The following is a 17491-nucleotide window of genomic DNA, read 5'->3' as shown; positions in this document are numbered from 1 at the left end:
AAATGATTAAACTTTGACTCAGCAGTTTCACTATCAGACCCATAGGGTAAGAAATCTTAGCATTTCCCTACTCAACCAATTACAGGTGCTCCTTTTCTTCTACAGAATCAAATATAAAATGTTCTCTTTGGCTTTTCAAAGCCATCCCACAGCTTTCCGGTCTTACACCTTTATTCCTTCTGTGGACTCTGCTCTCCAGAGGCACTGGCCTCCTTGCTGATCCTCCTTGGCCTCCATCTCCCATCTGAACATTCTCCCTGGCTGTCTCCTAATGCCTAGAATTCTCTTCCTCTGCAGCTCAAACTCCTAGCTTGCTTGACTTTCTTTAAGTCTTGGCTAAAGTCCCAACTTCTGCAAGAGACCTTCCCTATTCCTCCTTCAAATACCTAGTAGCAAACTCACCATGTGCTAGGCACAAATAGGCAAATATTTTTACAATTATTAACTCATTCAAGTTTCACAACAAAAGCCTAGGAGGCAGGTGCTAATATTGCCTCCAGTTTACAAAAGAAAAACTGAGACAAGCAGATGTTAAATGGCTTGTCCAGGATCACACAGCTAGTAAAATGCTATAAAATGGGTATAGCACCTCCCTAAACCTCTGCATGAGTGGTCAAGAATGTCGACTTTTGTACACACAAGGTCTGCTATCAGGAAGAAGGAAGTAAGCATTTGTAAAATGTCTCCTTTGTGCTTCTACTATTATGTTATCCCATTTGATCCTCTAAACAATCCTGCCTCAGTTTCTCTTCTGTAAAATGGGAGTAATAGCACTTACCTAACCCTCTGCATACCTGTTTGGATGAGAATGTTAACTTTAGTACACACACAAAAGGTCTGCTATCTGGAAAAAAGGAAACAACATAGGAAACATTTATTGTTCACCATGTGCCAGGCACTATGCTGACAAATTACTGCTGTTCATTGACCCTTCCATTCCCATCTTCAATCTCTAAGCCTTTGTCCAGCCTCCTTCCCTGCCTGAAAGGCTCCCCTCTAACTCTAAGCTTCTTTCTGTGGTTTTCTTCTAGAATCCACTCAAATTCCACTTTCACAGCCTCATTCTACCCTCTATTGTTACCTCTCTGAGATTTACCTTCTATTTATTTTATCTAGATCTTGTGTGCAGATATTTACTTATGTTATCTCCCACATTAGAAGGTGAATTCTTTGAATGAATGAAACAGATTTTTGCCTTTTTTTTTTCCCCTGAGGCAATTAGGATTAAATGACTTGTCCAGATTCATACAGCTGGGGAGTGTCAAGTATCTGAGGTCAAATTTGAATAAAGATCCTCCTGACTTCAGAGGTGCTCTATCCACTGGGCCACCTCACTGCCCCAGATTTTTGCCTTTCTTTCAAGAAAACTCAAAATACCAATCTGGCCTCAGACACTCATTAGCTCAGTGACTCTGAGCAAGTAACTTTAATTTCGGTCTGCCTTAGTTTCCTCAACTGTAAAATTAGTAGAATTAAAGCACGCACCTCCCAGGATTGTTGTGAGGGTTCAAGGAGGTAAGATTTGTAAAGTGCTTAGCCTAGGGCCTGACACTGTAATAAATACTAGAAAAATGCTTATTTTCTTCCTTCCAAATAATAAATGCTTTTTCACGGAATTATCTGTGAAAGCAATTTGATTCAGCAATGATTGTATAATTCAGTGTAATGTTTTTTATTAAAGCTAGATGGTAGATTAATATAACACAAAATATTTCACAAGCCCAACAGTCTGAGCACTTAACATGTTTACTTTTATTGAAAAATATATTATAAATACATAATAAACAGATTTTACACCAAATTGTTTTAGAATCAGTAGTCAATTCATTGTAAGTATACTTATGATGGATGATTTTCACCAATGAAAGAACAACATTTTTAGGGGAAGATTTACTTAACAAATAAGTTCAGTGATTATCATCATGGAATTAAATAGCAGCCATAACTTCATATGACAATTATATACAAGTAACATTACAGATACAGACACTTTTTTATTAAAATAAAAAAATCTCTTTTCCCAGAAAAAAAATTGTTGCATCCTAAAATATAGAGTTCTGAGCAGATAGCCAGTTTAGTTAGATATGAATCAGCCAAATATTATATTTGATCCTATCCTTAGGTCCTCTTCAGAGGAATGGGAGAAGTAAAAAATTGTTTCTATAACTTTTCATCATGTCAGTTTTGTCAGTTGGTCCAATTATGAAAGTATCAGCTAGATACCAATATTTTCTTCATTTCCTTATTTCATTTCATTTCCAAATTCTACAATCTTGCCTGAGAGGTCCATTAAAAATGAGTTTACCTGAGCTTATAAACAGCTATTATAATCATACTCTAAACATCACAGTCCAGTAACTAGCAACATCATTGGGAAGCTAAGTCCAATGCTGAACAGAAACAGTAAAATTTAGGATGGTGATTCTTTGCAAGCTTCTTATACAAAATGATTTTACATTATATAGGTGAGGGTAAAGTTAAAACCTCCCCATTTTGGCTCTGAAATCTTAAGTAGGTAAGAACATTTTTTGATAGAATATGATCATCAGAACTTGAGTGTGGATAGTTCCCACATCCTGGCTTGAATTAACTAAAGAGACATGTTACAGCCAAAGCAATTTATTTAAATTCTTTGGACAGCTAAGTGGCCCTGGTGGATAGAGTGCTAAGTCTGGAGTTACGAAGACCTAAGTTCAAATGGAGCCTCCTGTATTTGCCTCAGTTGCCTTGGTCTGCAAAATGGGGAAATAATACCAACAAACTTCCAGGCTGTGAATATCAAATTAGATAATAATTGCAAAACACTTAGCATAGTGCCTGGAAAATGGTAAATACTATATAAAAATTAGTTGCTACCATGATAAGACCTATCCCGAAAATAAGCCCTCCCCTTACTGTGCAAGATTCCTCTAAAATAAGCCCTCCCCTGAAAATAAGCCCTATTGAGATTGCTACTGTAGTGAAGGTGATCCCCTGCGCCACACGCTACATTATGGTACCCTCTGTATGCACCGTTCTCCCCCTCCTTCCCCCCCCCCCCCACGGGTGAAACACATGCCACGCTCCGAGCTGCATCCAATCAGAGCTGCAGCAGTGAGCGCGTCATCCTGTTCTTCCCCAGTGATTTGCTTGCTGGCACCATTGAGAGCAGTGCCGTGGAGGAGAGCTGAGGCAGGACATAAAAACCCGGTATGTAAATGGGAGTGAGGGGGCATGATGGAGGATAGAAGGGGCATGATGGAGGATAAAAGAAGAACTCAGCCAGCACTCACCGCACTAAAGAAATGAAGAACTTCCTTGCAGAGAGAAGAATAGATCAAGTAATGATTCCTGCAGGAATGACTGCCTATCTCCAGACCCTTGATATTGCAATAAACAAGCCATTCAAGGACCATTTGCGCATGGAAGTCAATGACTACATTGAAAATAGAGTGGAAAGAAATCAGTGTGGAAACTTTGTGAAGCTCTGTCTGCAAGAAGTCGTGACTTGGGTGAAGAAGTCATGGGATAAAATTACTGACAGCTGTGTCGCCAAGGCACTACGAGCAGGTTACCTGGACAAGACATGTTCATTTAAAGAGAGCTATATTGCTGGACATGACAGATTGGGTCCCCTTCTTCTGAAGGAAATAGAGGCGCAAGACATCCAGGACGGAATTCAGGGTATGGACACTTATGACGATGTTGTCGAAGAAGATGACATGATCATTATTGAATAAAAGTACTTTTTTTTGTTCACATTTACCTGTTTATTAAAATTGCTGTCAATGTTCATTAAAATAAGCCCTCCCCTGAAAATAAGCCTTCTGGGGTTTTTCTGTCCAAAAAATTTTAATAAGACAGTGTCTTATTATCGGGGAAACACAGTATTATTTTTATCAAAGGAAGAAGCTGTCTCAGAATTGAGAATTTCTCAAGTAAGTAGGGAAGTAGGAGCAAGCATGATACTTCTGCAACCCTTTAAGGAACAAAAGGACTGAGCTATGCCTGAGAAGGGACATACTGGAGAGTTTTGAAGAGTCTTTTACTTTTAGAGGCATTTAGAAGTGGAAGTCCCAGAATGAAGGAAAACCCAAGACCAGGACTTTCCTCCTGGCTCTTTCCCCAGCTTCCCCTCCCCAGGCCTCTCTATCCAAAGATACTGTAATATAACCTGCTATTTTGTTACCCAGATGTTTCTAGGAAAAGAAAATTTCCCTGAGATACAAGGAAGCCAGAGAATAAACCAAAGTTGGTATTGATGTGAGTTTAGGCAGAGAACCCAACCTCTACTTGGGTGCTCCAACAAAATGTCCCATCAATTGGTTTCAATCATAGGTTTTAGACTAAGGACTAAAACCTCTGGGGACTAGAGTGACTCACACAGGAATCCCATTCAGAATTGATCATGCCCCAGTGCTTATCTGGGAATTATCGGACTAGTTTAGAAGCAGAGTTATTGGAGAGATTCCATAAAGTCCCTGAGGAAGAACTGAAGTGGGGAAGGAAGGGAAAAGAGGTTTTGGCTTGCACCAATCCCACCCCAATGCTTTGGCTGCAGGAAGGCCTTTGTAAGCAAGCTAGAAGGACCCAGAGCATGTGGGCCATTCACTGGGGCCCAGCCTAATCCCTGGATCAACTGCTAGTAGTGTCTACACTGGAGCTAAGGACAGAATGCATGCAGATTTTTGGCTTCACAAAGAACTAGCAAAGAAACTACACCATACCTAAGGGGAACCTAAGTGGAATACCCCACAAACACAGGGAAAAAAATTCTAGCATTCAGGAGCCTTGTCACCCCTTCTCCACATATGCTTCCTAAGCTTGAGTCCACTTTCCCGTGTGTTCTAAATATACAGGTAAAGAAAGGAGCATCCCAAGTCAGGGGGACAATCTGTGCCAAGGTCTTGAGTCAGAAAGTAGAGAGTAGCCTTTGGCCAAGTGTAGTCACCTACAACAGCATATTCATTGAAAAACACATTTTGACCCCAAACCATTCAGCTGACCATAGCCATTGTACAAAACCAGACCATCTCTCAAATCATGTGTTTGCCCAGTTTTAGGGGAGCTCAAGGGTAGAAAGAACAACCATTGATAAATTTCTCTGGTCTTCCTCAGACAGTACAGGAAGATAGCCCATGAGGTCCATGGTATCTTTACAAATTTTCTGTAATTTGACTACCCTGTCATGTGGTAAGGACCAGCGCCAGGCCTGAGAAATGTTTCGGGCATTCCTGGAGTCTGTGTAGAAGGGATGCTTTCCCATGCCCTTGCCCTGTGTGACGTTATGCACCCAGATTTGGAGATGAGGCAGGAAGAGTAACCCTGCAAATTCATACAATTTGGCGGTTTGGATCAGTGGGTCCTGAACCAAGTCTTCATAGCGTATCAGCAGGTAGCGTCTCCGGAGGGAGTCTGGTAATAGCTGAGCTGCCTCGTAGATCTCCTTGTGGCTTTGGCAGATGGTTTTCATCATGTGATAGGGATGGTCCTCTTTCTTTATTGTTTTCCATTGCTTCCCCATGACAATATGGCTGTCACGCAGCAGATCCTGTTCGGTGTTTTGTCGAGAGCGAAACACAGCTCTGGGGTCTCGTATAAGGTGAATGATCTGCAGATTGAGGGAGGGGTCAGTCAGCAGTGGGTGGAGGGGCTTCAGGCTGAAGAAGCGCACCTCCTTGACTACCACATGACTGTAGGATCTACAGGCTTCTTGTACAGTGCTGAAGGGCTGCTTGCCACATAGGGTCTTGCAGTCAGCCTGGGGGATGATGGCTTCCCTATTAAAGAGATGGCACGCAGGTGGGGAACACAGAGCCCTGCTAGTCTCCCATTGGAAGAGGCTGGACTGTTTCCTTGGACCCCAGGCCATGTAAGCATCAAAGACACTCATGTCACAGAGGAAGACTGAGCGAACCAGGTCTCTCACGGCCATCTGCAGCTGCCCAGCACTCTCAGAAGAGAGGTTCGTCCACACGTGCCAGGCCGGCTCCATCAGGTAAAAGACGTCCGGGTGCTGGCTGAAGAGCTGGCCCACAAAGGAGGAGCCCGAGCGCCAGGAAGACAAGATCAATACATGCTTAGGGCTTGACTTTCTTATTAGACCAGGTGAGTGACTGGGGTGGTAAAATGGCTGAAACAAAAGGAAAGCCAGAAATGGGAGCACCAGGAGGGCTAACAGCTTTGTTTTGTTTGCCCAGAACATTGTGCAGGAAGCAAAACAGGCAGCCTGTTGGGGACAAGAAAAATTAGATTGTAAAAGACTGTTGAGTATCCATATATTTTCACATCCCCCTTATTGCTAACCAATCCTAACAGAATCCTCCAGAGGGACTTCTTCAGTTATCCTGATCCATATCTGACCACTGGACTCAGATGACTCTGAAGGGAAAATTGAGGCAGATGACCTTATGCAACCCTCCCTCACTGAAATCCAATTCACTCATGTGTCATGCATTACCTTCCTGAAGTCATGATCCTCTTCAAGAATGAAGGACAAACAATGATTTCTGTGAATATAGCTGCCCCACAAACTGGAACTAGTCAGAGAATCATTTAACTTCTGTTTGCCTCAGTTTCCCCAATTTTCAAATGGGAATACATTCCTGGAGGCTTGTGAAGATTAAATAAGTTAATCTTTATTCCTCTCTTCCTTTTCCCCACTTCCTCTTTTCTTCCTTCCTTCTGTCTCTCCTTCCCTTCTTTCTTCCTCCCTTTCCTTCTTTCATTCACTCCCTTTCTCCCTGCTATTTCTGCTTTCCTTTCCCTTCCCTTCCCTCCCTCTGTCCACATAGGGTATCATACTCTCACCTACAGATGCTCTTAAAAGCTTTTTTTCCCCTATTTGAATCTCTGAACCTTCCCAAGATATTTTGGGATTTACTGACTAGATTTCTTTATTAAGGACCAAGCTTTAAACCAAAACTACTCAGATTCTCATGGATTGCCCATCAATAGGAACCAGGCCAAACCCCATTTGGTTATTGTTTGATTACAACTGACTCACTTTGAATGAAAATAGCAATCATCTCTCTATCTGTTAGAAATCCTGAGGGTCTTCTCTCCCAGATTCAATTAGTCACTCATTTATTTATATTTGGATTGTGACTCCCCCTCCCCCCTTTTTTTGACTAGGTGAAAAAGGAGATTCTTTGCTTCAATTTCTTATCCTTAAACACTGAATGGGTGTTGCCTCAGTCAAACTGAGACCTATAGAAGAATGTAGGTTAAAAAGTCCAGGGTCTCTCAATTCATTCAGGGTCTTCTCCAGTCTTATTGATCTATATTTGGCCACTGAAACCAGATCACTCTGGAGAGAGTGAGGCAGGTGACCTTGCACAACTCTTCCCTTATTTAAATCCAATTCACGTGCATGTCAAAAGCATCACCTTCCTGAAGTCATGGTCCTCTTCAAAAATGAACAAACAATAATCTCTGTGAGTAGAGCTGCCCCACATGGGATAAAATTACTGACAGCTGTGTCGCCAAGGCACTATGAGCAGGTTACCTGGACAAGATATGTTCATTTAAAGAGAGCTATATTGCTGGAGATGACAAATTGGGTCCACTTCTTCTGAAGGAAATAGAGGCGCAAGACATCCAGGACGGAATTCAGGGTATGGACACTTATGACGATGTTGTTAAAGAAGATGACATGATCATTATTGAATAAAAGTACTTTTTTTTGTTCACATTTACCTGTTTATTAAATTGCTGTCAATGTTCATTAAAATAAGCCCTCCCCTGAAAATAAGCCCTCTGGGGTTTTTCTGTCCAAAAAATTAATAAGACAGTGTCTTATTATCGGGGAAACACGGTATTGTTTTTATCAAAGGAAGAAGCTGTCTCAGAATTGAGAATTTCTGAGAGTCTGGACTTGGGAAGTAGGAGCAAGCATGATACTTCTGCAACCCTTTAAGGAACAAAAGGACTGAGCTATGCCTGAGAAGGGACATACTGGAGAGTTTTGAAGAGTCTTTTACTTTTAGAGGCATTTAGAAGTGGAAGTCCCAGAATGAAGGAAAACCCAAGACCAGGACTTTCCCCCTGGCTCTTTCCCCAGCTTCCCCTCCCCAGGCCTCTCTATCCAAAGATCAGGGATGAAACAAGAATGGCCATTAGCACCACCATAAAACAGTATTGTGCCGGAGGAGTAGCTAGGTAAATTAGTGAAGCACCAGGCCTGAAGTCAGGAGGACCTGAGTTCAAATTTGGTCTCATACACTTAACATTTCCTAGCTGTGTGACCCTGGGCAAGTTACCTGACCCCAGTTGCCTCAGGAAAAAAAAAAAAAAAATATATATATATATATACACACACACACACACACACACACACACACACACATACACACACATACACACACATATTGCACTAGAAATGTTGGCCTTAGCAATAAAAGAAAAAGAAATTGAAGGAATTAGAGTAGTCAATAAGGAGATAAAACTAACACTCTTTGCAAATTATATATGCTTAAAAAATCCTGGAGAATCAATCAAAAAGCTATTTGAAATGATTAACGACTTTAGCAAAGCTATAGAATATAAAATAAACCCACATAAATCATCAGCATTTCTGTTACCAATAAAGGCTGATAGTAAGAGATAATATAGAAATTTCATTTAAAATAACTGTAGACAAAACATTTGGAAGTCTACCTGCCAAGACAAAGCCAGAAATACAATTATTACAAAATATTTTTCACACAAATAGATCTAAACAATTGGAAAAATATTAGTTGCTCATGAATAGGCCAAGTTAATGTAATGAAGATGACAATTCTATCTAGTCTACTTATTCAGTAACATACCAACCAGACTGCCAAAAACTTATTTTATAGAGCTAGAAAAAAATTAAAAATTCATGAAAAAGAAAAAGTCAAAAATATCAAGAGAATCAATGGGAAAAAATGCAAATGATGGTGGCCTGGCAGTACTGGACCTAAAATTCTATTATAAAGCATCAGTCATCTAAATCATCTGTTTCTAGCTGAGAAATAGAGACACAGTAATCAATGACTATAGTAATCCACTATTTGATAAACCCAAAGACTCCAGCTTCTGGGATTAGAACTCACTATTTGAAAAGAATTGCTGGGAAAATGGAAAAATAATATGTTACAAACTTGGCATGGGCCTATATTTCACACCCCATACTAAAATAAGGTCAAAATGGGTACTCAATTTAGATGTAGGGAATGATACTCTAAGCAAGTTAGGAGAACAAGGGATAGTTTTACCTATCAGATCTTTGGAGAAAGGAATTTATGGCCAAAGAAGAACTAAAGAACATTAAGAAATGTGAAATGGATAATTTTGATTACATTAAACTGAAAAGTTTTTGCACAAACAAAATCCATGTAGCCAAGATAAAAAGAAAGCAGAAAACTGGGGGGGGGGGGGGAGAATTTTTGAACCAGTGTCTCTGATAAAGCCCTCATTTCTAAAATACATAGAGAACTGAGTCTCAGCCATTCACCAACTGATAAATGGTCAAAGGATATGAACAATTTTCAGAAAAAGAAATTAAAGCCATCTATAGTTAAATGAAAACATGCTTTAAATCACTATTAGGTTAGAGAAATGCAAATTAAAACAACTCTGGGGGACCACCTCACACCTTTTGGAAGAGTTAAGATGACAAGAAAAGATAATGATAAATGTTGGAGAAGATGTGGGAAAACTGGGATATTAATACATTGTTGGTGGAGTTGTGAACTGATCCAACCATTCCAGAAAGCAATTTCAGAATTTTGAGTTCAACTATGCCCAAAGAGTTATCAAACTTCATACCCTTTGATCTAGGAGTTCCATTGCTGGATCTGTATCCCAAAAGTGATTATAAAAGAGACAAAAGGACCCACTTGTGCAAAAATATTTGTAGAAGCTGTTTGTGATGGCGAAGAACTGACAAATGAATAGATACCCATTGACTGGGGAATGGCTAAATAATGGTATAGGGTATATGAATAGGGTAATAGAAGATAATTGTTGTATAAAAAAATGATAAAACAGACTGATTTTAGAAAAGCCTGGAAAGATTTACATGCAAACTTATGAATGAAGCAAGCAGAACTAGGAAAATATCATACACAGCAACAAGATTATATGATAATCAACGATGATATATTTGGTTCTTCTCAGCAGTTCAATGATCCAAGACAATCCCAAAAAACTTTGGAAGGAAAATGCCATCAGCGTCTATGGAGACCGTGGATCAATGAATACTATTTTCACTTTTTTTTTTCCTTCCTCTTGGTTTTTCCCTTTTGTTCTGATTGTTCTCTCCCAACCTGACTTATTAAAATATATAAAAATTGATTGTATATGTATAACCTAAAAAAAAAAAAAAAGAAGAGAGATTAAGGGGAAATTAGGGAAAAAATAAAAACAAGAAAATTATGAAAAGAGAGTCAACCAATTGAAAAAGATATACAAGAACTTAAGGGAGAAAATATCTCCTTAAAAACTAGAATTGAACAAGGGGAGGCAAATGATGTTGTAAGTCATCAAGAAATAATAAAGGAAAATCTAAAGAGAATGAATAAATAAAAGAGTGTAAAGGGCTGAAACTCGAGTTCATGCACTGAGATCGGACAACCAAACACTTAAGGCTAACTACTGACTGGACAATAATATTCTATTAACATATGCTTGGAAAATGGCCCACCCCACTATTCTGTGCTGGCTCGATCTGTTGGGGTATACAGAGATCTGGAGGGGGGATTAGAGGGATGGAGTAAGACAAGCCAGAGTGAAATCTGGCCAGGAGACAAAGAAGAGAGGTATGGAAATTCCTGTGTCCATTCCTCTCACTTCGACCAAGCATTAAGACCAAGGCCTTTTGCTTATCCTGACTCCGGCTGATTCTAAAGTATCCAGGATGTTAACTCAGTCCTCACAAAAGAGAATGTGAAACATCTCATTAGAAAAACAAATAACCTGGAAAACAGATTAGAGAGAATATGAGAATTGTTAGACTACCTGAAAGTTATAATTAAAAAAAAAAAAAAAAGAATCTTTATTGCTTTATTATTCTTAAAGAGGACCAAAATTACATCACTACAACTCTATTATCTATGACTTCTGTGTGTAGGGTTGTTTCCATAATTCTCAGTGTATACACGTCTGCAGCTTTGTTACTTTTCTGTCATCACAGGACTTTGAAATAGTAGAAATGATAAAATACTATAGCTGATATCTTTTGATTTTTGCATAAACTGGCAGAGTTGCACAAATGTCATTCTCCCAGAATTATCACAATGACAGAACAGAGTCAAGATAATTGGTGTTATCTCAAGATGCATTGGATGACCTTGGCAAGTTCAAAGCATTCCACAGCTCCTGTTTCAGTTGCCTTGGCTGTCACTGGAACAAATTGTTCTTATCTGCCCATTTTACCAGGGAAAGTCTTCACAAGGTTGGGGTACACACCTCTCTAATTCACTGACAGGTATGAGGCTCCTCAGTTACTCTTAACTTGGATTAGTCCTGTCATACTGTCTGTTATAATGATTTGCTGGGATGTGGCCACTGTATATGCTACAGCTTCTTGGTGCCATAGGTGAGAGTTAGATGAATCCAACTGGACACCAAAAGTGGAAAGCAGCCCTGAAAAAGGCTCATCAGCCAGCAGAACAGGGTACTAATCTTTCCTAAATGCATTCTACACATAATCCTATTGATAACAGTAGTACAAGAAATTGTTAAAGAAAATTGTCCTGAAATTCTAGAACAAGAAGGTAATATAGAAATAGATAAAATTCACTGATCACTACCTCAAAGCGATCCCAGACTAAAACTTACAATAATATCATAACCAGGGCAACTAGGTGGCACAGTGGATAGAGCACTAGCCCTGAAGTCAGGAGGATCTGAGTTCAAATCTAGCCTCAGGACATTTAATACTTCTTAGCTGTATGACTTGGCAACTTATTTTTAACCCCAAATGCCTCAGCAAGAAGAAGAAGAGAGAAAGAATATTATAACCAAATTTCAAAATTCTCAAGTTAAGAAAAAAACATTACAATCACCAAATGACACCCTCCCCCCCCAAACAATTTTAATGCTTCAGAAGTACAATCAGGATTACAGAAAATCTAGCAGCTTCTATACTAAAAGATCATAAGTCTTGGAACATTATATTTTGAAGAGCAACAGATCTAGGTTTGGAACCAATAATAACTTATCCAATAAAATTGAATATAATCCTGAATGAAATAAAAAGGACATCAAACAAACTGAAAGACTTTCAGATATTTCTGACAAAAAAGATCAGAACTCAATGGAAAATTTAATATATAAAGTCCAGGAGAAATATAAGACAAACACTAAAGACCAAATATAGGAGACTCAATAAAGTAAACTATTTTATATGTGAAAATTTTATCAGTATTCTTAAGACTGTCATTATTACTTAGGTAGTTTGAAAGAAAGATTGGAACTGACCTGAGTATGAAGTGATGATTCTAAAAAACAGAATTGGGTAGGGAAAGGGTTTAAAAAAAAAGTAATTTTTTTTCATATAAATTTGGCATGAAAAGAACTGATACAAATGAAACAGAAAGGGTTGGAGGGCTGGAACCTTACTCATCACATTTGGATTAAAGAAGGAACATTATATACATCTAGAAGAATATAAAAATCATCTAAATTTATAAAGAAATAAGAGTTGGGAGAAAAGATAAAGGAGAGGATTCTTAAAGGGACGGCTAGAATTACAAAGAGGAGGGTAGAATAAGGAATAGAAGATAAGAAAGGGAATTCTTTTAAAAGGGGTGAATTAGGGAGGTAGTGATTAGAAGTAAATTAGATAGGAAAGATAGAGCAAAAAGAAAGGGTGAGCAGCACAATAGTAAGGAAACGAGATGGAGAGAAATACATTAAAAATAATTATGACTTCTATGATAATATGAAATCATAGCAAAACGAAACAGCAGAATGGATTTTAAAAATCACAATTCTACAATATGTTGTTTACAAGAAACACTTAAAAATGGAAAGTTACAGAAAGCGTTTAAATGAAGGACCGGAAAAGAATTGTGCTTCAGCTGCTGTAGAAAAAACAAAAGTAGCAATCATGATCTCAGATAAAATTAAAGCTAAAATAGACTTAATGAAAAAAAATAATAAACAGGGAAACTACGTTATAATAAAAAGTACCTTAAACATTGAAGCAACATCAATACTAAGCCTCTTTGTATCAAAATAATATAGCATCTACATTTTTTTAAAAAAGTTAAATGAATTACATGTGGAATACTACTATAATAGTGAGAGACTTTATTCTTCCCCTCTCAGAACTAAATGAATCTAACCAAAAAAAAAAATAAATAAATAAAGAAGAGAGAAATCAAGGAAATGAATAAAATTTTAGATAAACTACATATGATACTATCTAGAGAGAACTGAATAGCAATAAAAAGAAATACACCTTTTTCTCAGAGGTATGTATTACCTTTGCAAAGATTAAGCATATATTAGAGCATAAAATTTTTATAGTTAAAAACAAAAATATTAAATGAATTCTTTTGACATCACAATGCAATAAAAATTATTTTTTAATAAGAAACCATAGAAACATGGAATAAAAACTAATTGGAGACTAAACCACCTAATCTTAAAGACTGGCTGAGATAAAGAACAAATCAGAGAAATAATCAGTAACTTCATTTAAAAGAGTGATGATAAACAACATATCAAAACCTATGGGATGCAGCAAAAGCTATAATTTTAAAATTTTATATCTCTAAATGCTTATATCAATAAAATAGAGAAAAAAACAGATCAGTGAACTAAATATGCAATTTAAAAAACTATGAAATGAACAAATTAAAAATTCCCAATTAAATAATTTGGAAATTAAAAGGTAAGATTAATAAAATTAAATATAATAAAACCATTGAATTAATAAATAAGAAGTTAGCTTTTAAAAACCAAAATAAATTAGGCATGTCAAAAATGAAAAGACTGAGCTTACCACTAATGAAGATGAAATCAAAGCAATTATTAAGAGTTATGTTTTTATAATAGTTTTTTATTTTTCCAAATACATGCAAAGATAATTTCTAACATTCATCTTTTGCAAAACCTTGTGTTCCAAATTCCAGCGCCCTCCCCTCCCCCGCTTCTAAACAGTAAGAAATCCAATATAGGTTAAATATGTGCGATTCTTTTTTTTTTTTTAATTAAAGCTTTTTATTTTTCAAAACATATGCATGGGTAATTTTTCAACACTGACCCTCATAAAACTTTTTCCCTCCTTCCCTCCACCCCCTCCTCTAGATGGCAGACAGTCCAATACATGTAAATACGTTAAAATATATGTTAAATTGCTGTATAAGAAAAATTGGATCTAGAAAGAAAAAAAAAACCTAAGAAGGAAAACAAAATGCAAGCAAACATTAACAGAAAGTAAAAATGCTATGTTGTGATCCACATTCAGTTCCCAGAGGCCTCTCTCGGGTGTATATGACTTTCTTCATCATTGAACAATTGGAACTGATTTGAATCACATCATTGTTGAAGAGAGCCATGTCCATCAGAATTGATCATCCTATAGTCTTGTTCTTGCCATGTATAATGATCTCCTGGTTCTGTTCATTTCACTTAGCATCAGTTTATGTCAGTCTCTCCAAGCTTCTCTGAAATCACACGACCTTATCTTGATATAATATGTTAGGTGCTGGTATATAGACCTTTGGAGAAAATTGAATAGGGATAGAAAGGATAGTGATACATGGCACCTACACAAAAATTGACCATTTATTAGGGTATAAAACTCTACAATCAAATGCATAAAAATAGAAATAATAAATGTAACCTTTTCAGGTCATGATGCAATAAAAATTTCATTCAATAAGAGACCAGGAAAAGATAGATGAAACACCAATTGGAAATTTTCCCTAAGAACTGCTTCGGCTATATCCCATAAGTTTTGGTATGTTGTCTCATTATTATCATTCTCTTGGATGAAATTATCAATTGTTTCTATGATTAGTTTTATCACCTGATTATTCTGTAGGATTAAATTAATTTCCAATTGGTATTTCATCTATCTTTAACTTATATACTTATATTATACCACTATCCTTTCTATCCCCAATTTTTTTCAAAGATCTATGATATTTAATTTTTCTAAAATTCTTTTCACCTCTTTAATGTCTTTCTTATTTATTTTGTAGCTAGATTTTTTTAGTTGTGATAGAGAGGTTGAAATTATCCACTAGTATAGTTTTGCTGTCTGTTTCTTCTTGCAATTCACTTTACTTCTCCTCTAAGAATATGAATTCTATACCACTTGGTGCATATATGCTTAGTATTGATATTATTTCATTATCTACAGTACTCTTTAGCAAGATGTAATTTCCTTTCTTATCTCTTTTAATGAGATCTATTTTTGCTTTTTCTTGATCTGAGATCAGGATTGCTACCCCTGTTTTGTTTTGTTTTTTTAATTTCAATTGAAGCATAATAGATTCTGATCTTTTACCTTTTCTCTGTATGTATCTCTCTGCTTCAAATTTACCTTTACTCTGTATGTATCTCTCTGCTTCAAATATATTTCTTGTTAATAACTTATTGTAGGATTCTGGTTTTTAATCTACTCTGCTATCCACTCCATTTTATGGGAGAATTTGTCCCATTCATATTTACAGTTAAAATTACTAATTTTGTATTTCCTGCCATCCTATTTTTTCTAAGTTATACTTCTTACTCTCCTTTCACTCTTTCCCTTCTCACCAGTGTTTTGCTTCTGACCACCACTTCTCTCAATCTGTCCTCCCTTTCTTTGGCCTCTCCCTTTCTCATCCTTTTTCCCTTCTACTTCTATCTTCCTTTCTATCAGCCTCTCCTTTTTTTTTATCCTTTCCCCTCCTACTTCCCTAAAGAGTGATAAAAAATTTCTATGCCAAACTAAATATATCTGCTAATTCCTCATTGAGCCAAATCTGATGAGATTAAGGTTCAATTGATGCTCATCCCCCTCCCTTATTTCCCTCAGCTGTAACAGGGATTTTGTGACTCTTCATCTGATGCAGTTTATACCATTTTACCTCCCCTTTCCTCTTCCTCCAGTACAATCCCGTTTCCACCTCTAATTTCTTTTTTATATCATCTCATTAAAATGAACTTATACCTACACCCTCTAAGTATGCCCTTTTAAACTGCCCTGACAAAGATTCAATTCTTAAGAATTACACATATCATCTTCCCATGTAGGAATGTCATATTTTCTGTTCATCTCTGGTCTTTTTTTCAAAAATCATTGAAAATCTCTATTTCATTAACTATTCATTCATCTTTTCATATGAAAGGCAATGCTTAGTTTTGATGAGTAGTTGATTAAAAAGTTAAAGCCCAAGCTCCTTTGCCTTCCAGAATATCATATTTTAGACTCTTCCATACTTTAAAGTGGAAGCTGCTAGGTCCTGGGTAATCCTAATTGTGGCTCCTTGATATTTGAATTGTTTCTTTCTGACTACTTGTTTTTCCAGTGAGATATTTTATATTTTCTTCTATTTTCCCCCCATTTTTTTGGTTTTGTTTTACTGATTCTTGATGTCTCATTGAATCATTCATTTCCATTTGTTCAATTCTATTTTTTAGTGAGTAATTTTCTTCAGTTAGCTTTTTAAATCTCCTTTTGCATTTGGCTAATTATACTTTTAAAAGAGTTGAAATCATGGGAAAACATAAGGTCCTGGCACAATTAATTGCAGCATTGTGAACTTTAAATAAGATTGAGACCCTAAAAACTAACAACATGCTTCAGGCAGTTAAGTCATAGAAAACGGAAACTAAGTTTGATTACAGAACAGTGCTTTTTATAGTAACATATGGTTTTAAAATATATAAGTAACAAGATTTCTCTCAATAAACAGCTCTGTTGAATTATCAGAAACCCTGTCTCCTTATTTTCAACCATTACTAACAAATTTGTATTGTGCTGATCCCAACACACTGGAAGTTTCAAATGCTGGTCCTTCTCATTCATCAGGACAGAGTAATCAACGTTGTATTTTGGTTAAGAGCCTTCAGCTAGATGCTCTGCTCTCAGCCTCCCCACACTGGGCCTCCCTACACTGGACCTCTCTCCACACTGTACCTGCACTGAGCCCTGATCCCACTGCCCAATGAGACAGACTTTTCCTAAAGTCCTTCCAAGATATCTTAAGCTGGAAAACTATGACACAAATATTTATGACATTTGGAAATCCATTCAGAGACTTGATCTAGCACTGATTTTGAGGGAAGCTGGGAATAGCTTAGGCAATGTCCTGTCTACTTTCTGCTATCTTGTCTCTGACCCCTGTTAAGAATTATTTTGCCCAGTTGTATGACAATAAATTTAAGAATAGAAGTGAAATTGGAAAATATGTACAAAATATATATGCCATCCAGATTAGCAGAAGAGAAAATAGAATATCTAAATAAATCTATTTTAGAAAAGAAAATTAAACAGGTCATAAATGAGTTTCTTAAGAAAAAAAGCATGAGGATTAAATGGATT

At 37.0% G+C, this 17491-nt stretch overlaps 1 protein-coding gene across 2 annotated transcripts in view; it reads right to left on the bottom strand.

Annotated features, from left to right (window-relative positions):
* Positions 1-1728: 1728 nt before the first annotated feature.
* The window catches only part of LOC127547699 (carbohydrate sulfotransferase 4-like), a 28634-nt gene continuing 12871 nt past the window's right edge, over positions 1729-17491 (bottom strand). Inside the window, exon 2 of one of the 2 annotated variants that reach the window (XM_051974670.1) lies at positions 1729-6208. In XM_051974670.1, coding sequence (XP_051830630.1) covers positions 5039-6184 — 1146 coding nt within the window. In that variant the 5' untranslated portion in view covers positions 6185-6208 and the 3' untranslated portion in view covers positions 1729-5038. Of the gene's footprint in view, positions 6209-13932; positions 14676-17491 lie in introns of those variants that run through there. The other variant, XR_007950252.1, reaches the window with a different exon arrangement.

Source organism: Antechinus flavipes, chromosome 2 (genome assembly GCF_016432865.1).
Source record: "Antechinus flavipes isolate AdamAnt ecotype Samford, QLD, Australia chromosome 2, AdamAnt_v2, whole genome shotgun sequence".
Classification (NCBI taxonomy): Eukaryota; Metazoa; Chordata; class Mammalia; order Dasyuromorphia; family Dasyuridae; genus Antechinus; species Antechinus flavipes.
This window is presented reverse-complemented; position numbering and strand designations above follow the sequence as displayed.